At 32.0% G+C, this 25329-nt stretch overlaps 2 protein-coding genes across 6 annotated transcripts; one reads left to right on the top strand and one right to left on the bottom strand.

The window, feature by feature from the left end:
* Nucleotides 1-8040: 8040 nt before the first annotated feature.
* SC35 (SR family splicing factor SC35) lies at nucleotides 8041-10119 on the bottom strand. Of its 4 annotated transcripts, none has more exons than XM_072530562.1 (4): nucleotides 9802-10119; nucleotides 9626-9745; nucleotides 9373-9535; nucleotides 8041-8605 (listed from the first exon to the last, which is right to left on the bottom strand). In XM_072530562.1, the coding sequence occupies exons 1-3, from the start codon at nucleotides 9981-9983 to the stop codon at nucleotides 9373-9375; spliced, it is 465 nt and encodes a 154-aa protein (XP_072386663.1). In that variant the 5' UTR covers nucleotides 9984-10119; the 3' UTR covers nucleotides 8041-8605. The 4 variants fall into 4 exon arrangements, with proteins under 4 accessions (XP_072386663.1, XP_072386662.1, XP_072386661.1 ...); XM_072530561.1 differs by having other exon boundaries at nucleotides 9373-9538; XM_072530560.1 differs by having other exon boundaries at nucleotides 9608-9745; nucleotides 9802-10118.
* A 331-nt stretch (nucleotides 10120-10450) lies between these two features.
* Rab40 (RAS oncogene family member Rab40) lies at nucleotides 10451-20664 on the top strand. Of its 2 annotated transcripts, none has more exons than XM_072530563.1 (4): nucleotides 10451-11005; nucleotides 11062-11178; nucleotides 16991-17290; nucleotides 18946-20664. In XM_072530563.1, exons 1-4 carry the CDS (start codon nucleotides 10855-10857, stop codon nucleotides 19227-19229), a joined length of 852 nt encoding a protein of 283 aa, XP_072386664.1. In that variant the 5' UTR covers nucleotides 10451-10854; the 3' UTR covers nucleotides 19230-20664. The 2 variants fall into 2 exon arrangements, with proteins under 2 accessions (XP_072386664.1, XP_072386665.1); XM_072530564.1 differs by having other exon boundaries at nucleotides 10451-10999.
* Nucleotides 20665-25329: the final 4665 nt, after the last annotated feature.

Raw genomic sequence — 25329 nt, forward strand, 5'->3', positions numbered from 1 at the left:
TCAATCTGGTTGGTGGGCGACCCCTACTCCGTAGAGTTACTTGCCTTGGCCCCCACTCGACAATACCTTTTGTCCATCGGTTGTCAGATGATCTGGCGACGTGTCCTGCCCAATTCCATTTTAGCGCCGTGATTTTTTCGACATCGTCTGTTTTTGTTGTATGCCGTATTTCTTCGTTTAGTTTCAGTTTTAAGTTACCAAAAGTTGTCCAGGTTAATCTCATCTGGCATGGGAGCTCACATGTCTGTCTATATGATCGGCTATAAGGACGATGTCATCTGCGAAACTCATTTGACCGAGCTCGTTCTAAATGTGTCGTGAATAGTTTTGGAGAGACGGTGTCTTCTTGCCGTACTCCTTGCTGAATACAAAATTTATTTGTTTCTTGTTTAGATAGTCTTGCGCTAGCCATGGCATTTTAGTAGACACGTTGGATTATAGTGTAGCGATGGTCTATTGGGCATTCTTTCAATATTCTTAACACATTAAGTGAACATAAAATCAAATCTTGGATGAGTTTTGACCTCGAGAACAAAGGTAAACATAAATTCTTCAGGTAAAAACATTTTTTAATTTCGTGATTGTTATAAAAACCAGTTTTGTAAATTAACTTCATTTAAGGCTACTATATTTGATAAATTTCACCATTTGCACAACATAATTTATAGCAAATAAAATTGGTATGTAAAGAATCGAGAACAAAAATAACGTTCCTAATATATGAAGTATTACTATACTGATTTTGCCTTCTTAATAATATACTTTAAGAATGGTTAAAAAGCGATTTGACTTAGTTAAGTAAAAAGTTTCTGTAGATGTTAACATATCTTGAACATTTGTAATTATGTTAGCGTTATTTAAAGAACTAGAAACGAAAAAAAAGCTAAAGGTTATTTATTAAATACTAAATTAAAGGATATTGCCATTTCAAAATATCAAGACACTTTTTTGGCAAGAAATTTTAAAACTTGCCAAAGCACCATTTTCAATCATTCTTCGATTTTATATTTATAAATTGTTGATTGTTCGCAAAACTGTTTGCCAGCTCTCAATCTATAAACTATGGTAGATATTGTAGAGTTTATAATATGACCTTCGTTGCAAAATGTATCAGTTGAATATTCGTTTAGTATAAGGTTGCCACGCAAGCGTAACAATATCCCTCTTCAAAAGGGGACAAAAAATACAAAATACAAATCAAGGAAAAACACAGATATTAGAATACATTAATCAAGGAAGAACAACAAACATTTGATAAAATCAAATTTACAACGCAATCAGCGAAGAGCCAACAAGTTGTAAAATAGAAATTGATGGCATCAGTATTGAACAAGTAATGGAAATAAAATATCTTGGAATTACACTGTACAGCTATGGAGACCTGAAAAAAAAAAGTGAGAGATCAAGTACAAATAGCAAATAGACCGGCAGGATGCCCTAATAACACATATGGCAAAACAGACACATTAACACTGAGATGAAGTCAAGAATTTATAAAGCCAGTGTAAGACCAATAATGACATATGCCTCGGAAACAAGATCCGACACAGCCACAACACAAAGGCTACTGGAAACGGCAGAGATGAGAGTACTGAGAAGAATTACAGGAAATACGCTAAGAGATCGAAAGATATGTGAAGACATTAGAAGAAAATGTAACGTACAGTGTATAAATGAATGGACACAAAATAGAAAAAAAAATGAAATAACTACATAAGCAGAATGGGGGAAACCCGTGTCGTCAAAATCAAAGAGATGTCACCAATCGGCAGAAGTATCGGACGACAGCGCAAAAGATGAAGTGACAATAAGAAAAGGCACAGAAAAACAAAAGCGAAACGAGTCTACGAATAAAAACAGAGCAATAATAGAAATAGAAAGAACGGAATGACCAGAGGTCAGGGAACAATCAGGATCCTACAAGTGAACCTTCAGCACAATAAAGCCGCTTTGGCAGAAGTTACTGTACAGCACTATTACAGAGGAAGAGATTTCCTTTCGCCAACTAACTGGCGTCATTGGCATCTGGTTCTCTCCTTACCTAGATCGACTTATTCTACTAATAAATACTTGTTTAGGCTAGGCAGAACATACTAGACTTATAACCAATTCTTATTTAATCACATGAACTTAGCCTAAAGTAACACAATTCAAGAAAAAGGTACGTGTGCTTGGGAATCTTCTAGTTTGTTCATATACAAAATAAAAAAAGGAGCATTATACTTACGAAATAAGTTGTTTTCCAGGCACCAACACAAATATTTTTTTTTGTTAACTCTGTTACTCCTTATATTCCAAAATTTCATTCCTACCACTTTTGGTAGTTAAGTAGGAATTCCGTGCACAATAAATAAATAAAAAAAGTGGAAAAGATGGAAAAAATAACTGAAGGTATGCAAATATGAAAGTAAGGCTAAAAATATATCGAATATGAGGCGTACACTAAGTTTTGTCCGAAATAGGTATCCTCTAACGTCTTAAAACGTTCATCGTGTAGTTTTTGTAGTAGATTTTGATTCTCGGGAAAAAAAGAAATTACACAGTGCCAAGTCAGGACTGTAAGCTGGCCTACCCAAACGATGGTTTCACCATACTCCGCTTTCATCGTACTCAGATTTTATCTGATGATTCTTAATGATTCCGGTTGTTTTTGCGTTGATGATCAATCAATGTGTAAAAGAAATGGTTGTATACCATCCAGCATTGATGGTTCTACCATTCTCTAATGTAACATGTCATTTTTCCAAAAAAACAGGTCGTGATAACACGACTTGTTTTTTCAATATATCAAGGTTGTTTAGCATAAGAAATGTCAAAATTTACGAAAATTATATTGAAGAAGTCGAGTAACTTCCACTAAATTGGCTCAGGTAAAAAATGTTAGTGTACGCCTCCTATAACGAATATATACCACAAACAGCAGTTTTATAATAGCCACACCAGAGGATAGTGATAGCCACTTAAATTATACTGAGTACCTGTTCGTGCGCCTAGATCTAAGTCACATATCTGCTCTCCAAATCTAATCCCTTAAAAGATTTCTGGCTTCACAGATACTTAACACAAAATCTTTTAAAATCAGAAATCCATAGCTTAAATCGACTTGCTTGGAATTTTTATGGTTCAAGTCTTATTGCCACATGGCTCAAATTTTGTGCAGCATTTATTATTGTCCAAGTCATAATATGATCTTTGAGAGTTCCTTTTCATTTCAGTTTACTTGTTTTTAAAGGTTCTTTGTGCAAAGATGGCTTTACACTTACTGTGTATGTACGATTATGTGCTGGTCCAAATTTCTTCATATTTTACATATGCTTGCCCTTGCAACAAGACATTCAAGGAATTTATGACAGAAAAATTGAAAATTTACAATATGTACATGTATCTGAATAAATTGATGCAAATTAATTGGTCTTATGGGGAACAAATATGTACAGCATAACAGATAGAAAACTAAAAATGCGGAAAAAGAATTTAAATAAATAAAAAAATGGTCCTTTAAAAAGAATTAACTTGAAAAATAAAGGTTAAACAACCTAAGAGAATATATTCTTAAATTATTTTTTCTGTATATCAATTTTCCTAATCCTGTGAACTTGAGTTTTGTGTTAAGCTCAAAACATTTGTGTTTTCACAGAATGATTTGAACTTTTTTTTTTGAAAAAACTAATACCGGCGTGTTTTTTATACTTTTTCAAAAGCTGATTGGTGAGTTTTTCTGTCATGTTACTTACCTACAGGTCCACCTTTTATGCCCCCTTAACAAAACGAGTCAGGAAGATGTCCAAACTTCAAAAATTAATTAAATCAATAACGAAATGTAGAAATCGGCTAGAATACTCAATAATCATATTGGCAACTACAAGGCGAATCAAATATTAACCTGAATTTTACTTTAGATCATATATTCGCACAGTAAATAAAATTTTGGGTACAACTTATTTTTCAATATAATCTCTACTTTTGTTTTTCACATCGAATTGAAAGTTTTTTAATTCCATCATCATAGAATCAATCTTGTCATATCTGTAATCAATTGGGTACAATTTAAACCATCATTGTCGTCAAGTGATGACCTCCCCGTTCTTCTTTGGGTGGCCCAAACACTGTGACAGATCGGGACTGTACGACGGATATATATTCCAGTATTTTCCAATTAATTGTATACAATTTTTCTTACGATAATGCAGCTGTGTCTGCTGAGCGTTGCCATGGAGCAGAATAGCACTTTGAATAAGCTAATGTCACTTCATGAAGCAGTTGGCAGTGGTGAGCAGCATTGTCATTTGTTTGCCAAAAAAATTTAGGCAAGAGATTTCCCAGTACAAAGACGGGTCTTGGTTTTCCGTGGTGCTACTTCTTCAGGTTTCGCCACTCCATGCTTAATACTCCAGGGTGTAATGATACACCCACGTCTTGTGCCTCAATAAAGCGTTACCCTCTGTTCGATATCATGCCGGAAATCGTCAATGGCGAGAAACCCGCCTTGTCGACACTTTTCGTTTATCCAAATCATCTGAAACGATTGATTGGGCACAGACGATATTCTGACGTGTTCAGCAATTTTCCATATTATTAGGCGATGGTCTCCTTCAATCATCTTACAAATCGCAAGAATATTCGTGTCATTGGTGCTTGTCCACGGTCGGTGCATATGGGCTTCATTTTACACCGATTTTCGACCATCAGAAAATCTTTTGGGTCCTTGAAAGCGTTTTTTCAGTAAACTTTGCAATTAACGCAAAATTTCGGCAGATTTTACGCCCTCCCACAATAAAAATTTAATAACAATGACACAATGCTGCAACAGGTAATCTGTTCTCGCAGCTGAATCGATACTCTGATCCACTTAACATCCTCTCAGCTCAAGACCTTACTTGCTTGAGCTAGGGAGTGTTAAAAAAGAAAGTTCGGTTCATGTTTGATTCGCCATCACAGTTGCATAGAACTATACTTCATGTCAATAAGCTGTGCAATCAACATCAAACAATACTTGAGAATTAATAATATATACCCGTCAACTAAACCATGATTAGTCTTTTGTATTTAAGTTTTTTTTATTGTTTATATGGCTTATAATATTGCACTTCTTATTGAAACAATGTAAATATATTCTTTAACCACAAATTGTGATTCACTTCTTGTTATAGACATATAAATAAGGAAGTATTAGAAGAAAAACAATAACAATCTACATTACGTTATGTTATATGCCACATTTTTTATATCACACCATTTTTATTGACAATGTTCAGGTCTTTTGACATAATTTCCTATACTTTACACCAAAGAAGTTCTTGGTGAAATATTTCGTGATATTTTAATGCTGTAAATATCTAGGGCGAGACTAAATTTTCAAATAGAAAGTAATGACATTTTAAGTAACTGAATTGAAATCTTTTTGAAATTAACCTTTCATCGGATATCCATTTGTGCTCGCATTTTTGACCCCTAAGTGACTTTCGTCATCAATAGTCATTTTTAAAATACTGTGTAACAATCCTTGCTGAGTTTGGCCTTGCATTAGCAGAAAATCATTGCCAATAAACCCAGCATTTGGCATCACAAGATGTACGATCTCCTTTATGTATATGTGTGCTGTTAATGTGCCTATTTCAATTAGAATGAGATCCGTGTGTGCCTCAAAAGAAATACCTGCCTTAAACATTACTGAGCTACCACCAAAAGCAACCCGGTATGATTAACTGCAGGCAGCAAAAGATTCTCCAGACCTATAAAACAGCTTTTCCAGTTTCTGGAAACTGTCTACTGCACAATTGATGTGTTCACAGCAAATGCAGATCTGCATCTTTTGTGAGCAGTAGTAAGAAATGGCCCCATTGCTGGACTGGATTGGTCTTTATTTTCTGCATTCAAGATAGATGATGTTTACATATTGTATTATATTTTATACATTACTCCATGTTTGGAAATTTAGTTACCTGACATAAAAAAATAACTGTTACCTTATTTTTAAAACATTAAATTTTGCAGTATTTGTGAAAATTTTGATTTCAATATTTAAAATTTGGTGTGATTTTAATTTTAACTAGTAAAGTTTTTGGAACTTAATGTGGCTTTAATTAATTTCTGAAGAACATTCATTATAATGAAAAAAATGGACATTTTCCATTCAAATATAACGCGAAAGAACTGTAATTTTACTCTTTTTCCGTGTACTGTAACTGCACCCCTCACGATGGTGTAATTTGGCAGCCACAGCAACTGAGCAGCAATGATTTTTTTTCTGTCATGTCATACTCGAACAACCCGCTTTTCTACCACCGCCCTTTTTGTACCGCAAACCGCTTACATTCTCTCTTTGCTTTGGCCGCCATAACAGGTACAGCATAACACCAAAACAGCAAGAACAGCTACTCTGCCAGCCTGCTATGTATACAAAATTCGTTAATGAGTTTAAGTGAAATTGTCAATGTCAGACGACATATAATTTTCAAATATAATTTGGTAAACTAGGGATAAATGGTATTTCTAGCTAAGAATGTTCTAAAATTTTTATTTTATGAGTATAAACCACTCGCAGTGTATTCATAAACAGAGCAAAAATGAACAATACAGTCTGAACACTGATCACTACAGCATTCAGTGATAAAATTACACATATAGTGTAGTTTTAACTACTCACACAAGTAACAAAACATCATTGCCAGGTTTCCTTCATCAAACAAGATGCCCTATAATTATGTTTAACTTGTTAATGACAGCAAAAAACTGGCAATGAAATGAGTTGTACCATTGTACCAGAATGCTTACAATAGCCAAGTCGGGACCAGTTTAGGGTTAGTTGTAGTGATTCAGACCTCACAATTGTTGAAATTGAAACTTGGCAGGCAGCTTGTCATAATTGTACATTTATGAAATATACTTCTGATATTAAATGTTCATCTGGCAAATGTAATATTGATATTTTATAAAGTGTACAAAAATAAAAATTGCCAGCAAATCAGTAGCTTTCACAATTTCACAGTAGAAATCAGCAAGTTGAAGTTAGTTAAGACCAAGTGTTTGAATAAATGCAACAAATTTTCTGTTCCCCAGTGTAATATATCTTAAACAAATACTCAATATTTTCTTATAAATACCATCATCCCAAACAGAAGTTTACCAAATTATAACACTCTTCTTGTCATAATGCATAATATTTTGCATAAAATGGATTAAAGTTTGTTGAAATATACTTTTTCTATACAGAGCTTCTATTAGAACATTTTAACATTGTTTTTATGTTCATAATTGTAATAATTTCTGTTTTTAATTCTGTTAAGGGTGAATTAAACACAAATAAACTATTATTTTTTATAAAAACCAACTGTATTTTAATAAAACACTTTTAAATCATGACTTGTGGATTTCTGTTAGGACATAAATTACCTTACTGCCCTGAATTGGAAAGAACTAAAGATTGTTCACACTTATCTCCAACAAACTTGACAACTTCTGTCAATTTATACACCAACTGAAGGCCTACACTATCAAATAAATAATGTTATATTTGTTAAAGCTCTCCAAGGACTATTTCAACAAAAAAGATTTTAAACAGATTACATTTACTAAGTAAATACCAAAATAATAATGTAATTGATAAGGATATCTGTGTCAACATAAGTTTTTAAAGTGAAAAAAATTAAATAACGAAACTTGTAGGAAGATTTATTAAAAAACAAATTAACAGCACAGAAGTTTTGAATATAACACAACTACCTGAGGAGAAAAATGAAAAAGGGCAAATAATTATATATCCACAAAATTCTATGATTTTGCACACCTCACAATATCTACATGTTTGCACAAATCTGAAGTATATGCTCATACATCAATTACGATGCAAGATATTATGCATTTTAACAAGTCTTGAAGCATTTGTTTACTGGCAGTTAAATTTTTTATAAAACTTGAAAGTCGAAAATATGCATTTAAATAAAAATCACCAATGCACATTTTTTACTTCTCAATCAATTTTAAGGAAACAGCAAATAATTTTGCCCTGAATATACCATATGGACATTAAAATAAAAAGGCTTGTGTTTTATATTTTATGCAAAAAATTGTACAACAAAAACTCATGGAATTTTTACATTTTTCATAAACCAAGTTGATACAATTACAGTAAAACTAAACTAACCTAAAGTTCCATTTTCAAAGTATAACGTCCTGTTTTTAAAAATTGCTAAAACTGATTTTACATAATATACAATTTTGTTAAAGTCTCCTAGGCGGCAAATGTCATTAAATTATTTATTTTTTCCTACACTTACGTAAGATTAAGTCAAAAGTGATTTCAAGTGAACTATGTATTATTTGAATACATTCCTAGGGACACTAAATACTAGGTTTTGTTGATACCCCAAATAGTATCAAGTAACACCCAATAATAAACACAAAATACTTCTTAAAACACTAATGTATACATAGAAAACAAAACATTTTTATTGAATTTTCAAACATTTTTGACACATCCGAAATGTTTCTTTCAAAAAATCTGATAAAATAAAAAGGTTCTTAGGTCAAAGGTGGTAATTTATAAATACCTTTAGAGAGCAGGCGCCTAATTTACTGCACTGCACTCCTTCACCTTCTGCAACACCTATAAACAAAAGAAATGGACAATGTATTGAACGGCCTATTATGTGAAAGTATTAAATACATAAGAAAAACAAAAACTACATTCTTGCTTCTAGATTTTGGCCTTTTTTACTGTTATAGATCAATAAAGTTCCATTTGTGATATTTTTTATATAAATTGTTGCGAGAGTAGGGAGAAAATAAGTATGCTATATATTTTTTGGTTATTACCCAGTGTCTTACCATATTACCAGTGTTCCCTTTCATAACAACCTTACACTTAGCACCTTTTGTAGTTTTGGTGATGGGAGTATTTCACTGTAGAGCAACTATCAAAATCTATCTTGTATAGTCACAAATTAAACTGAACATCTATATTTTTAATTAATATATTTAAAAATAGTGCATAAGTTAGAAAAACATGGTATGAAAAATGCAGCCTGCAACTAGTGCTAAGTTCAGAATTGTTTGTAATTAACTTATTATTAATCTATAGCAACCAAAACAACATCTGAAGATTAATCAAGTAAATATTGAATAGTTTACCTTATTTATACAAGGGGTTGTTTTGATTAGTTTAATTTAAAAGTAACTCAACAACAATTACACATTAACTGCTTATTTTTTACAATCAAATGTTTTTAAGACTAGTCAATGCTATGTCTATTTATAGTAATTTAATTTTAGGTCAATAAATGAGCAGTGTTGCAATGTGATAAAATTTATATAAATAATCAAAAACAGTATAAATTTAAACATGTTATATGACTCTAACAAATAGAAACTCACCTAAGACCTAGATCTTGAACGAGATTTGCTGAGTGACTTAGACCTTTCCTTTTCATCCTTGGAAATTGATCTTGACCGTCCTCTGGAGCTTTTGCTGTCTGAGCGAGATCTGCTTCTGCTGAAAGATCGACGATGCGATCTGGAACGGCTCCTTCTACTGCCCCTACTTACATAAATAGTTTGAAGTAAGTTAATTGTTGTTTCTATAAAATCTAATTGGTAATAAAAATATTACCTTCGACGACGACCGTACCTCCGATGGGGTGATGTAGGCCTTCCGTAGCGAGCCATTTGAACTCTGAGTTCCCTTCCATCCAACATCCTGCCATCCATGGCGTCCAACGCATCTTCGGCATCTCTCTTGTCATAAAACCTGTATTGTATTTACGATTAGAGAATATCAAGGAAACATACATGCAATTTATTTACCTTACGAAAGCAAAACCTCTACTTTCTCTGGTGAACCGATCCCTTGGTATATAAATATCGCCAACTTCACCGCATCTTTCAAAAACGCGCCTTAGATCGTCTGGAGTTGTGCGATAGGTTAAATTATCGACTTTTAATGATACCATGCCGTCAATACGCGGCGGTGGTCTACCGTAACTCATATTTGAACAAATACTTTTTACTTTTATAATAAACTATCTATACTTTCTTTGAGACAATATACTATTTTAGCAACTCACCACAAGTGACGACACCAAAAAAGCCGAAATAAAATGGCGGAAAATAGAGAGGGAAAGAGAGAAAGCACAAAAATTATTAGAGAAAGAAAGCATTCCAACAACAGGATCACCAATACTTGAAATCTAAAAAAACTAAAAAGTCGTTGTCGATTAAAAACGGATTTGCTGGATTTATTTTAGAATTGGAGGTATGGGATGAGCTTTAAATCTGAATGTTTGTGTTTTTTGTATAAATTTTACTGATTACACTTGTTTAACTAAAAACTAAATTAATTTTATGGATGTTCAGCCACTTCAGCAACGTCAATATTTGTTTGTTCAACCACAGAATACTGTGGTTCAACTGAAATTAGGTGTGAAATAAACTTTATTAAAAGATGACAACTGTGCCATTTGAACTGTCACTGTCAAAACTGTCAAGTCAGAGATATCTTGTAAAGATATTTATTTATATCCCATAAAATTGTGCAAATCTGATAGTTTTTCAATAAGTGGATATAGTGTGATAGTAAAAAGAAATCGTTATCGTTATTAAGCACTTTTTACAAACACATTTAACTTAAGTTTTGCTAAAATATTTGCATACTTTCTCTTACGACCTTGTTCTAAAAAATAAACAAAAAGAAGGAAAAAATATAAAAAATATATTGGACTTTTACTTGCTGGTATGTACAACCTAGTGGGAGTCAATACCAAATTTGTGATAATACCTAGGAAAATGTAAAAGAGCTATTACATTGTATTTGTAAGTCTTTTTAAGTTATTATGATTGAGATATTGATATACCAATGCTATGACTGAGGATATCAGTAAGCCTCCCAAGCAATACGATTATTTGCTGAAGTTTCTTCTGGTAGGCGACAGCGATGTTGGAAAGCAAGAAATTTTATCAGATTTGGACGATGGTTCTTCAGAGAGTCCTTTTTGTGGATATAGTGGTAAGTGTATGTACTTTTAGAAAAAGTATATTATTTATATCTTCATAAAAATACTTTTACAGCCTACAAAACTACCACTATTCTGTTGGATGGAAAGAGGGTAAAACTACAGCTTTGGGATACTTCAGGACAGGGAAGGTTTTGTACTATAATTCGCAGCTATTCCAGAGGTGCTCAAGGTAAGTTTATAATGGTATTGTCTATTATAATGAGTTGATTAAACTTTATATCCATATAATCATATTAAGAATCATTATATTAATTACAGTTTATTGCAAAAAAAAACAAATCAGATTAAAGAATGTCAAAACTAATTTTTGTTGTGCAGTTATCATTTATTAAATGTGAACTTTTCTAGATAAGAACTCTCATTTTTATTTGCATAAGTTCAATATTTTAATCTTTCATTGTTTGATTTAATAATCTGACAGGATTTTAAAATTTCATTGGTAATAATATTTGAAAGTCATAATTAAATGAAAGAATCTATACCTACCTATTGGCATTAAATCATCCTTCAATGTAACATTACAAAATAAATTGCTTGTTTAAATGTTGAAACAATTTTTGCCTTTGTCAATAGAAAAATTCATCATTCATTATTGCTGACACATTTCTTTTTATCTTATGGGTGATCATAATCATCTACTTGCCAATTGGATCAAGAATATTGAATAAGAGGATCATGTATCAACTTTGGAACTTCCTCACAAATTATCTAGGCTGAAATCTGTCAAAAATCTTTATTATTTGCTTAAAAGCTTTTGATTTACTGCTTTCTAATAGCTGCCATTATTTTGCACAATAAAGATGGCATATCTAAGTGAACACTTAATGTTTGAGGAGTATTATTTTGATGTTGTAATGCAGTCTTAATAACTTTTTAGCTCTCATTGGTTGGGGTATTTTGCTAAACTTGAATAATACTGACAGTTGTTAAAAGCTTTCATAAGAGATTATGAATGCAGTTAGTTGTTTTGTTCCTCAAAAAAGGTTAGAAATGGTAATTTTACAGGTTTTATGTCATAAGAAACTATTTATTGATTGGTTATAAAATTGATTTACAGTTTAAGAGCTCAGTGTAAACTTATTTCCAAAGAATTTTATGAGAGGTATTGGTCACTGTTTGATGAGAGTGTTCAGATAAATTCTAAATATTTTTGGAACTATTTGAGGTCACTGAGAAAAGATTCTGGGCTTTTTAATATGAGGACTTATAATTATAGATCAGCCATTCATAGGTGATGTGACAATACCTCTCCTATCTGCTGTAACATGAGTTTTGTAGGAGAGACAAAAACCTTTTAGGGTCATCCCCTGTTTTCATATGATATTTTTTTGACTTTTTTTGTGTAGTAAATTCATGTAAAAATATATGTAAGTCCAGAAAAAATCAACTGAAAGTTTTGAAGTTAATTTATTATAGTTAGGAGGTATTGTCAGCACATTTTCTACAGATATATTGCATGGATATTTTGGTTCATGGCTGATGAATAAGACATCATCTGAAAGAATGTCTTCAATCTACAAGGCAGTTTGAGCCACAGACTATCTGTATCAAGATGCACATAAATGGTTCCCTCAGGACTATAATTCATGACTTTTATATTGTTCACTTGAGGATCTGCCATTGATCTGCCAGGTCTTATAGACTTTGAAACTTCATTTTTTATTAGAAACTCCTTAGTCTGTTATATTGTCTCTTTTTTACTTTGTTTTCTATTAGGAGTTAAAGAATACTGGCAGCTCTGGATAGGGGATACCTTTATTCTAAAAAAATGAGTTGCGATACAGAAATGTGTAATAATAGAATATGCCACACATGAATGAATTCAGTTTATATCTATTTATTTATTTTTATTTTTTTTTTTTTTATTTATTAAATAGACGGGATCACCCAATTACAGCATTATAATAACATATTTTTTAATCTAATTTATCTTATAACTAGTCTCTAAAATACAATACTTAGAAATAATTCTAGAGTTTACTATAAATCATGGTTTTAAATTGATTTAAACTTAAATTAAAAGGATCTACATCACAATGACTATTTATGGATATTTACTATATTTATCTATCAAATGGTTTATTGCAGGCATAATTGGTAGCATGAAAATTTATATGAAAAAGTTCATAAGATCTTAATCTGTGCTGTGGAATATTGAAGCTTATTTTACTTAAAAGTTCCGGAAATTGAATAAAGATGTTTAATAATTTATAAATAAATACAGAATCAAACTGAATTCGTTTGTTATAAAGTGTTGTTACATTTAATCTATCTAAAATATTTGCAACTGGAATTCCCATTTTGTAACTGCAATACCTAAGAAACTTATTCTAAACTTTCTCAATGGAATTGATATACTGCTCAACGTAGGAGACCAGACTAGCGTGCCATATTCTAGTTGAGAGCATACAAGAGAACAATACACAACTTTCTTTACATTAATTGGGAACTCACTACAGAATGCTTTCATTAAAAGTGATGCCCAGGTCTCTAACTTGATTGTTATATCTTAAGTTAACATTATTCATAAGATAGTTTGAGTCATATTGTTTATTCCCCCTAAAAAAACTGATATAAAAGCATTTATCGATATTTATTGTAAGATTATTCTGTATATTCCAGTCCCATAACCTGTCAATATCCTTTTGCACTATATGTATGCCAGCTATAGATTTTATACATCTATATAACTTTAAGTCATCTGCAAAAAGTAAAACTAATGATTCAAGATTATCAGAAATATCATTTATAAAGAGATTAAATAGTAATGGTGAACAGTGGCCTCCTTGGGGGATGCCTTATAAAACCTCCAATGATTCACATAGGAAATTAAATAGTTTTACTCTTTGTTTTTGATCCTTTAAAAAACTTGATATCCATTCTATGGCCTCCTTAGTAAATCCTACATTGTGTAGTTTTGCAAGCAAAATGTCAAAATTGACTCTGTCGAAGGCCTTGGCGAAGTCAGTGTAGATTGAGTCTACTTGTTCCTTCCTCTCCAATGCCTCCAACAGATCCATTTTGTATACTGCCAAGTTAGTAATAGTGTATTTTCCAGTTGCAAACCCATGTTGAACTACAGATAATAATTCTTTACATTGCCAATATAGTTGATTGTATACTATATTATCAAATAACTTTGGTATTGCTGATTACTATAGAGATACTACAATAATTTTTTACATTATTTTTGTCGCCGACTTAAAAAATAGGTGATACATAGCTTTCTTTCTATCTAGTTGGGAAGGAACATGTAAGCAAAGATAATTAAACAGTAGGTATATTGGTTTGGAAATTGTAATCAGTTTTAGATTGAGCTTTCTGATAAATACATTGATATATTGGATTGAATAAGTTGTACTTACATGTTTTCCAGTATTATTATTATTAGATAAAATATAATAAAATTATTCAGATGGTTTAGTTTTAAAGATTCACTAGGCAGAATCACAGGAACTCACGTGGATACTCAATTCTCAATTCACATGAATACTCAACATGTAACTATTGAGATAGGAGCATCGAGCAAAAAGACAAAAGAGGGAATCTAATCGTTATGAAAAGGAGACCAAAAAAGTGGCCTCTGATGGCGGACATATCCGGAAATGCGAATGCGCCAAATTTAAATTTCATGACACTTCACAATAATCATACAGTGGTGTAGGGGTTCTAATTTATCTATTTACTTGTTATAGTACATAATATTATTACATAATACACTTTTTTAACACTAGAACATAATAAAGTTTTAATTAAATAATAACAATAATAGTCTAAAATGTGAAACAATTGTTAAAAAACTTCAATAGAAAATACAAATATAATCTTTCATGTGACAGTTGGGACAAACAATAACATCAGCAATAACATAACCCAACTAAATTTGATTTCTTAAACAAGGAAAGAGTCTCTCTTTCCTTGTTTAATGTGGCCTCTCAAGATGGCATTTCCTGTCTAACAATATTTTTGCCCCCACTACCTTTACATTCCCTCTTTTGTCTTTTTGCTCGATGGATAGGAGGTTATGTCAGCTGTTTTCACATGCAATGAGATAGAAGGTATTGTTTTAAGACGAAATATTCACTGGTAATACTTTTTTCGACTTAAGAGATATTGCTGGTACTTGCGCAATGAAATTTTAGAGAGAATGCGCCAAATAACTCATTTTCATGCAAAAGTGTAGATAGGAGATATTGTCACATCTCCAACACATTACTAATGGGGACAATACCAGACTATTAACATAACACTTAGGCTTCATAAGTAGTCACATAAATGATCTGGTAAGCTTTATTAGTAATTTAACACATTCTGTTATTATTATTTCCATTACACTTTTTTACATTATAGGAAGCTTTTGATGATACCTCTAATTTAAACAATAAATTTAGTCTTACTATTCTCCTGGATTTAGTAGGTTGTAGTTGTAGTATCAGTTGACAGTTGTACTAATGAGAGTAGTGCTTGACTATTCGCAGAACATTTTTCATCTTTATATAGTAATCACAATAATTGATGTTTGACATTGCCTGCTCTAGACAGTTTATATTTTGATTCTGCTTATTTGTGCTACATGTAATTCCTCTCTAATATCTCTTGTGATCTAGCCCAAGGGCTCATGCTTTTTAAATACCCTATTACAAATAGATTATGCCTTCTTTGTGACTTGTTTGTGCCTGATTGGGATTTTTATATCTCATTTATCTAATGCTTAAGTAGTTTTGGATCTGTACTAGTAATTTTGTTAAGTCCAGTGTTGTTTTTGTCTGTTTCTTTTTATTTGCTTTATGTGGTTGTCAGGTTCTTCCTAATATTTATCTTTGATTCTGTATTTGTGAACTCAATTCCATAGTTTACATTGTACTTTATAGTTTAAGTTTTTCGGACATTCCAATTATCCACACCATTTCAATTAAATATACATGTCTGTCATTCCTTGGCAGGACTTTACGCTGTCAATATAACCTTTTCTGATCTTTTTTACAGAGTAATGTCCATTTTTTTCTGTTTTTTGTCTACTTTTATCACAGGTTGTGTAATTTCATCAGAAAGCAACTGGCATCATACATTTCTATTTTCTGGATTTATAATCAGTTCAGAATGTTATTCTGCAATCAGATATTCCCCTATTCTCTGGTTTTCACTAGAATATCTTCATGACCAAACAATTTTATCTCTTGAGCCTTTATATGCCAACTAACACCTGCTTATCCTAGTTCTTATCTTGTGATTGAATAATCATCTATATTTCTGTCCTGGGTTTCATTTTGCCCTAAGATTCTTCCAAAATCTTCCTTGTTAGAATGTTTAGTTTATCTTTGTCTAAATCACAGATAACTAGATTCGAATATTTTTCTGCACTCAGATACTCCTGGAGGCTACCCATTGTCTGGCTTTCAGTAGAATATCTTCACTGGTGAATAATCACCTAATTTTTCATCTTAATTTTCCTTTAATCTTGTGATTTGTCTAAATACCTTCCTTACTAGAATTGTTAATTTATTGTTGTCTTTATTATTTAGTCACTGGTTTAGAATGTTTTCCACACTCAAATTTTGCTCTAGATTACTTATTTTCTAGCCTGCAGTAGAATATTTCACTACCAAATAATTTCATGCTTTTCATACTTTGTGTAAATATTTTCTGTCATCTGAGTTATTATTTTGTCATAAACCAATCTTCCATCTTAAGTTTCCTTTAATTTTAAGATTCTTCTGATAATCTTCCTTGTTAGATTGCTTAGTTTATCTTTGATAAGCATGCCATCATGTTTCATCATGTAATTGTCCAGGAAATCATATATCATTGCAGGATCAGGTAGAATTAAAATGTTGTTAGCAATCCACTACTTCAATTTTGATTCTAATTTTGCTGATTATCATTTTTGTGGTCAATTTCAGAACAGTGCCCTCAAATCGACATCCATTTTCCATGACGCATATATGAGTATTTACGTTTTTAAAAAATGTTATTTTTCGTAGGAGTTCTTCTAGTTTACGACATAACTAACCGATGGTCATTCGACGGCCTAGACCGATGGTTGAAAGAAGTAGACGAACACGCACCGGGTGTGCCGAAGGTTTTGGTTGGTAATCGCCTCCATCTGGCTTTCAATCGTAAAGTTGGGCAAAGAGATGCCCAAATATACGCGAACAAACACAGTATGGCGTTCTTCGAAGTCTCACCCCTTTGTAATTTCAACATCCACGAAAGTTTCTGCGAGCTGTCGAGAATGGCGTTGCATCGAAATGGAATGGAGAGATTATGGAGATCAAATAAAGGTTTGTTATTGATGTTTACGTGAATTTAATTTTAAATTGTAAAAAAACCTCTATGGGATAGCAGGTATACCTTTTACTGCTAACGCAATTTCTTATAATTTATGATAAATCCTACAAATCAGCATATCGACGTTGAAGAACCAAAACCGCCTAAGTGCCAAAAAGGAAATTTTTCAGGAGCCAGTAAAAACTAATTAATTAGAAAAGTTATCAATAAAATAACAATTTTAACCCAAAATGATTAAATTCTTGGTTGTTTAAAAGGGTATATCATTATTTTAGCGGAATTACATAATTTCAGTTTGTTTTGTTACTTAGGCGGTATTTTGTGTTATAAATTTATAGAAAAGTAAGATAGGCGGTTTTGTGTCCTACATAATAAATAAACAACTTACAAAGTTAAGGAGGTATTTATTTGTTGAACAGAAAATAACATTGATAATGAAAAAGATTTTTTAACTATCCTTTTGATCATATGGCAGCTGATCGTAATACGAATGAAAATGATGCGTCAAAATAAGTTTGAATTCTTGAAGGTTGTTCCATTTGGCATAGGTAAACTTTCGCTTCTCTTAGTTTAAAGGGGGAGCATTCGCGAGTGAACTATCATGAATGATTTTGTTGATCTTCTTGGTAAAGCAGAATAGTCAAAATAGTCATCAACATTCTTTTTTACATTTATTTCTCTGTTACATATTTTATGACTTTAATATCCACTATGGTTTGATCACCAGCTGATCTACCTGGTCTTATGGAGTCATAAATTAAAAAAAATTCTGAGAATAATCTTTAAAAAACTTAAAATAGACCAGATAGTAACTTCAGCAAATAGCAAACTTCAGCAAAAAAGCAAATAGTGAAACAATAGTATTGTTATAAAAACAGTTATAAACATTTAGAAGGAAAATGCCACCAACCAACAGAAAATATTTCTATTCAAACAAAAAATTAAATTAAATAATAGGTACTTACCACTGGTCTACATACAATTCCGCCAACTGTCGTCGACTTTTTCGTGGGGCACATAAACGTCAATAGTCTGAATCTGAATAAACTTTGTTCATTTAATAAACATTAAATTTTCGTTTTCGTTTCAACATTATTTATGACGCTATCGAGAGAGTATAGGGTAATATACCTAGTAGCTAGATATCGACAACAAGGAAAGCCTGTGTTGACTGAGAGAGATAACTATTAGCAGAGCTTCAAGCCTTTCTTAAAAAAGTTTAAACAAAATAACTGCTTTGTGTTACACTTTATGTTAAAAATTAAAACAGATTCGGAAAGTGCAAAAAATTTTATAGTGACGTAACTTTTTAAATTTTTTTAAAGTTAATTTTAAACAAAAAAAAAATTGAAAAAAAAAATTGTTTAAACAATTTATTAGTTTATAAAGAGTTAGTGCACTAGAATGTTTTAAGACCTATCATATAAAAAAAAGAATTATCTCAATATCTGCCATAGTTTTTGCGTTATTTTATTTAAACTTTTGCATTGTAATTTTAGCTATGCCCAGAATAGCGAGTAACGGTCTTAACAATTCCTTCAATACTCCTCCCAACGGTTTAATGTTTTCGTCGTTTCTCCCAAAGCCTTCTTTACTTCTACTCTATAACAGTATTGAATCAATATCGTAAAATGTGTATTTGTTGTAGTGTTGAGCCTTCAAGAACTGTGCTGCAGAGCCATTGTTGCGCGCACAACGGTGTACAGCATCGAGCAGCTACCGTTACCAACCAGCGTCAAGTCCCATTTAAAGTCATATGCACTGACGTCGTCTTCGACGCAATGGCGGTACGTCATCAGTCAGAAGAAGAACAGTAGGGGATCGAGGAGTCGCAAAAAGCGGTTCACGAGTACGCCGACGACTCCCGGTTCAGTGACGGATAAAGACAGTATAACGAGCTGTGTACCCAGAAACTCTTGTACTATATCCTGACGCGCCCGGAATTCCTTGGACTTCATTTTCAGGACTACGAAACTCACGAAATGGATCAGGCGGACCTAGTGCGATCGGATTGGTATCTAATAAAATTTTAAAAAGTAACACCATATGAAAAATATTTTTGCAAATTGTAACTGACGTTTAGTACAAAATATCTACTGTACTTCATCATTAAATGATGATAATAATGATACATTAAAATTTTAATATATCCACTAATTTATTTTTTAAATGATTTTAATAATATTACACGATTACAGCTTTGTAATATATTCTATTGGGTACATCTGTCTTTTTCTTTCATAAAAAATTGGCGAAATATATATCTCACCTATTTATGTATATCTTTTCTCTTTCTTTCTCTCTTCAATCGATTAATTCCGGAAAAAGTATAATGTTTTCCAATTTGAATGGTTTTCTCGATATGTTCTAGTATGTATTTGATTGTAAAAAACTTCTTGGAATCTACAACTTTTAGAAAGGAGACTATCTGTAAGATAAGATCTTAAAATTAGTTACTCTCTGTATTTGTGTAGAATGGTAAATAATTATGGCAATATATATTCAGAACTGGCAAATGGGACTAGGAGGAAGGTTTTCACGGTCGATAATTTGTAATTCTATCTTATATTCGGAGTCTAAACTCCAATAGAAGACTTGGATGCAAAATATACTGAAAACTAACGCATACAGACCATTATTTGAACAATTATTCAAACCATCACCCTAAACAAAAGGTAGGAGTCATAAAAACTTTACCGGATCGTACTGAACCATTATGTCAACCTAAATATTTGAGACAATCTGAAACATCTTAAATATCTTCTTCTTTACGTGCCATCTCCGCGACACGTACAGTTATGGAAAATAGTTACAGAAAATACCACGTGTGTTGAAGCAACATTTCCCCTTTTATCTCCCTTTTGGGTATAATTATGCGAATCCATAAAATATAATGTGATATAAAAATACAAATGAACTACTTTTACACAGTATCTACCGTCGTTATATCATTATATAACGTATGACGTATGAATTGTATTGTTAACAAACGCGTTCGTTTAATACCTGTGGAAATGCTATTAGTAGAAAATATGTCTGAAGTTTTCTCTAGACTTTGCTTGCTATTTTCAGACTTGAATCGATTATTTCCGAAACAACACGAGTGATAAATTGTAAATTTGAGTGATGAACAAAGTATATACTTCAAAAGCTTGTGGATGCCTTCTAGTTAGTAGCTATTTTGCTGTCTTGGATGTGCCCTGAAAATTTACTTTATGGGTTCTTTTGACACCTGTTCCTACCGAAGGCATGGATAAACATTTTTTCTTGTAAAACAGGGGCCACCTTTCTTGAACTCCACAGTCTCTGAATTTTGCAACATTGTTATCTAAAATGTCTTCGGTCTTGTGGCATTGGCTATAGTTTATTTTTATGAACGAGAGAGTAATTAGCATAATTTTAACTGGTAGCTCCGACCACTCCATGGGCGTGCTCAAGATTAATTGAAAAATTACTTTGAACAATTGTAAAAAATAAATGAATTATTTCAGTGTTATAAAGTGTTATGTGTATGTAAACAAAAGTGACCTCTTTTATCACACACTATATTAGAACTGACTGGCCTACATTAAAAACGGTTTTAAATAATTCACATTTTTTTTTATTTTTAAAAATTACAAAAGAGAAAAAGAGTTTTTAAAACCGTCTAAGGTATGTTAAATAGATGAATAAAAATATTAATATAAAACTTACAGCTACTTGTTACAAATCCAAATCAGATTCAGAAGATGAACTTTCAGAACCAAGATTTATAATAACTGGCTCGATCATTTTATCAGTAATATTGTCCAGCTTCCACATTTTTTCCTCTTCTTTAATAGTGTGATTTACTGCCTTTTCCCAGTTTTCAGGTTTTACATTATTTACGGCCTCCAAAAACAACTGTTTAACATCATGAATTTTAAAAGTGGTATTTTTTCTTGAAACTTCACTCTTTATCTGTGCCCATACCAGTTCAATCGGGTTTAATTCACAATGATATGGTGGGGATCTAAGTACTGTCATTCCACGATTTTTGGCAATTTCATCAATTTCGTATTTTTTAAATTTTTCTTTATGAAGGGCACACAACGAATAAAGTTCCTTTCTTATAGATCCGGGATGGTACGTAATATTTTTTGAACTCAGCCAATTCTGCAAGTCTTTTTTTACCCACTTGGTTGTGGGCAGTCCTTCTATAAGTCTGGAGTGATAACTTGCATTATCCATTACTATTACACAGTTCTTAGGAAGAAGATCTATCATTTGTTCGAACCATTCTTGAAAGACATCAGCGTTCATGTCTTCATGGTAGTCACCGGTACGAGTTGATTCAAAAGTTAATAAACCACCTTCAACAAAACCGTCTGAACTGCCAATGTGTACTATTATCAGCCTGCGTCCCTTTCCTGATGGTGGGTTTAAACCAGTAGATAAGTTATTTACAAAAGCGTGCCTTTGACTTGTAACAGTTTCATCCTGCCAAAATTTATTTGGTGTATGACCCTCGTTGATCCATGTTTCATCAAGATAAAATATTTTTCTTTTTTGGTTTCTCATTTCCTTTATGGTTCTTAGAATATGTCTTCTCCATATGACAATATCGCTTCTTTCTAATAAAATAGACTTACTGGGATTCTTTTTCCAGCGGAAGCCTATTTCTTTTAAAAGTTTCCATAACGTACTTCGACTCATTTCTGGGTAATCCTTATCATCTCGAACTGAGACAAGAACTTTATCCAATGTTGGAAATTCTTGTCTAAAGAAGAATTCATGCACTTTCCGTCGAAGTCCTTCTTTAAAATGATATTCTATTTGAAATTTTGGTTTCCCTGGAGCATTACGTGGCATTTGAAAACTACCACATTTCTCTTCTTTAATAACTCTGTAAATCGTAGATTTCCCAACACCAAGTGTACTGCTAACTAACTCAACGGTCTCATCAACACTTTCACATAAACGTTTGTCTGTAAATGATTTAAAACAATTAAATATTAATGTTTTTTCATTAACTGTTAGAGGACCAATTTTTCGGCGTTTACACGGCACTTCCAAATTTTCCATAACACTAGTATACACAATAAACTGCACCTTGCAACTGAAGTACCTACTTTTAGTGAACTGTTAAGAATTTTGAATACGCCACTTGGACCTTCCTATATACAAAATGGAAAAACCCACTATCACATTTTCTGTGCAATAAGTTTAGAAGCTAATTATCTAGTCAATTTCTGTCGTAGATTCCTGGAATTAAAGAATTAAATGTTTGATTGTTGAAACCCTTACTTCGTGGAATGCACTCATTTCAGATAAAATAAAACGTTTTATTTTATCTAAAGAATTAAACTTTATTTTGCAAATAGGCAAAGAATTAAACTTTATTTTGCAAATAGATAAAATAAAACGTTTTATTTTATCTAAAGAATTAAACTTTATTTTGCAAATAGGTAGGTACTTATTAAACTTTTATTGGTTATATATAACCAATAAAATAAACATCTTACATTTCTTGCAAATTCATTAGTACCTGTTAACTTCCATCACTCCGACACTGGCAACCTTATTTAGGGATTAGTAACCCTCACAACTATTGTATTCTATTCTGCTCCAACCTTTATACCTGGTGGTCATACTCAATTTAAAATTGTTTTCCTATATACTTCTGTAAACTTGTTGACAAATATCTGTTTTTCATTGAGTCACCCGTATCAACAGTTTAGGGATTTGCATACATAATTTATTGTTTTATTACTCTCTCATACATAAAAATACACTATAGCATTTAACAAAATATGTCTGGCAAAATCTTAATTTCCGTAAAAACTGACTTATCTTGTTTCTAAAACAACCGATTCAATTTTCTGAAAGTCTAAATAATTTTTTCCATAAAAACTTTTGTTACACATTTAATTTTCATACAAGTAAATTTTTGAGCAATTTCAAAAATTCTGTCATTAATAAAAATATAATGACAATACGTTTTCAATGAATGTGGTATAGTACTAACATTTTTCTAAGAGACTTATTAATATTCAGCTCACAGGGGTGTTATTGTGTGAGGTATCAAATTACATAAACAAGGGATAATTTCATAAAACAGGTAGATCCATTGTTATGTAATTTGAACAATAGCACCTTGCGAGCTGAATATTAATGAATCTCTTAGAAAAATGTTAGTACTATACCACATTCATTGAAAACGTATTGTCATTATATTTTGTTATTAAGATGGTGGTACTATAAACAACACATTATCTATCTAAACGGAATCTGACTCTCATCACTAAGGCAATATAAAACTTCGAAAATTTTAATTCTGATTCGGACCAACCGATAGATCCTGGAAGGCTCACGATAGCTACAAATAGAGTAGATACTCGAATATCATCAGAAAATCGAGCTATAAAAGTAGTCCAGAGATGGAAGCCCCAAGGAAACAAGAACAAGAGGAAGGCCCCGTAAAAGATGGATAGACGACGTAGAGAGGGATCTTAAAACCATGAACATCAGGCAGTGGCGAAGGAAAGTATCCGACAGGGCAGAATGGAAGAACATTGTTAAGCAGGCCAAGACTCACAAAGGGTTGTAGCGCCATTAGAAGAAGAAGAAGAACTCGAATATCATCAATGAGTGACGGGAACGACAAGAAGTCTATGAAATAATTTCAAATAAGGGCCAATATAATTCGAATACAATATACTATTACAGAGCAAGAAAAGTATACGGTACTTATATATATACCTAAGTACTTATAGAGTAAAAAAATATTACGCAACAAAAAATGCATTAATAAGATTCTAAAACTGTTTTCTTGTGGCATGTCTCAGTTAAGTACTATATTTATATGGGAAAAGAGAGAGGACAGGTAACACTCATTTAGTAAACTTTCGAAAAGTGAAACCAGTTTCGATGTGACCGCCACGTTTTGGTGCCTGTACGTTGCACGTTACTACCTCTCGCAGGGTTACCAGGTCTACTGATTTTTCAGTAGATCTACTGATTTCAACTTCAATTTACTTTACTATATCGATCTACTAAAAAATGTATGACCTGGCAACCTTTCTGGTGCCGGTTTGGCTTCAGTTAATTCCATACGATTACGCGTCCCCCCTCTTTCCTTTTCTAAGCCTGGAATCGTTCTCAAAAAAAGATTATTAAATAATTTTGTTGAAAAACGGTGTATAACCGCCAAGATTGTTGAGAAGGTTATGTAGTATCACAAAATTGGAGGTTGATTCACTTTTGACCACGGTGTTATAGGCAACAGCCATGTTTGGCTAAAAAGATGTGAGAGTGGAAGTTTTGTCCCATGGAAATTTCTCTGGTTACTCTAAGTAGAGCCCAAAACACTTTTTCATTACGTAAAATTACCACCTGCTCTAATGAAAAGGTTTTTCAAGAAGAAAAAAATCCTGCTAACAAAGGTTCTAACAAAAAATGACTAGCCATTGTCATTTATAAACAAGGAATTAAAAACCGACGAAAGGACCAACCTAAACAATCAATAACATAATGTATAGACAATAGAGACATATAGTTAGAATTCAGTCGGATATAAAAAAACGATACTACTTGTAGAGAAAGTGAAAAGGTAGAATAATAGGAAAATCGGATATAAAATAAATTACTAGATATAAAGGATAAATAAAAGAGCACGGGACAGAAAAAATTCCAAAGTGTCAGGTTTGTTTACGCTATTTTTGTCGAAAGTCTTAATTTTTAGCTGTTGTGAGTGATATTTGTTTGATGTTCTTTATACAAAACGTTATCGTCTAGTTTTTGTGTCTTAGTGTAAGTTAACGTTTTTGTTTAGGATGTTGTTGAATGTTTCCTTGCTTTAATTGTTATAAAATATAAAAATAAGTAAACCTTTAGATGTCCTCTTTATGTCTGGTGATCAAAGTTATGGTTTGTGAATATTTGCCTTCTTCGTTTTTATCGTCTGACATTGTTTTTAAAGATTATTTTAATTTTTGATATTTATTCAAAACCTTTTTCTAACATTGATTTTTGATACTTATCCCGTTAGCAGTCTTTCTCTAAAATGCGCATC

Source organism: Diabrotica undecimpunctata, chromosome 4 (genome assembly GCF_040954645.1).
Source record: "Diabrotica undecimpunctata isolate CICGRU chromosome 4, icDiaUnde3, whole genome shotgun sequence".
Classification (NCBI taxonomy): Eukaryota; Metazoa; Arthropoda; class Insecta; order Coleoptera; family Chrysomelidae; genus Diabrotica; species Diabrotica undecimpunctata.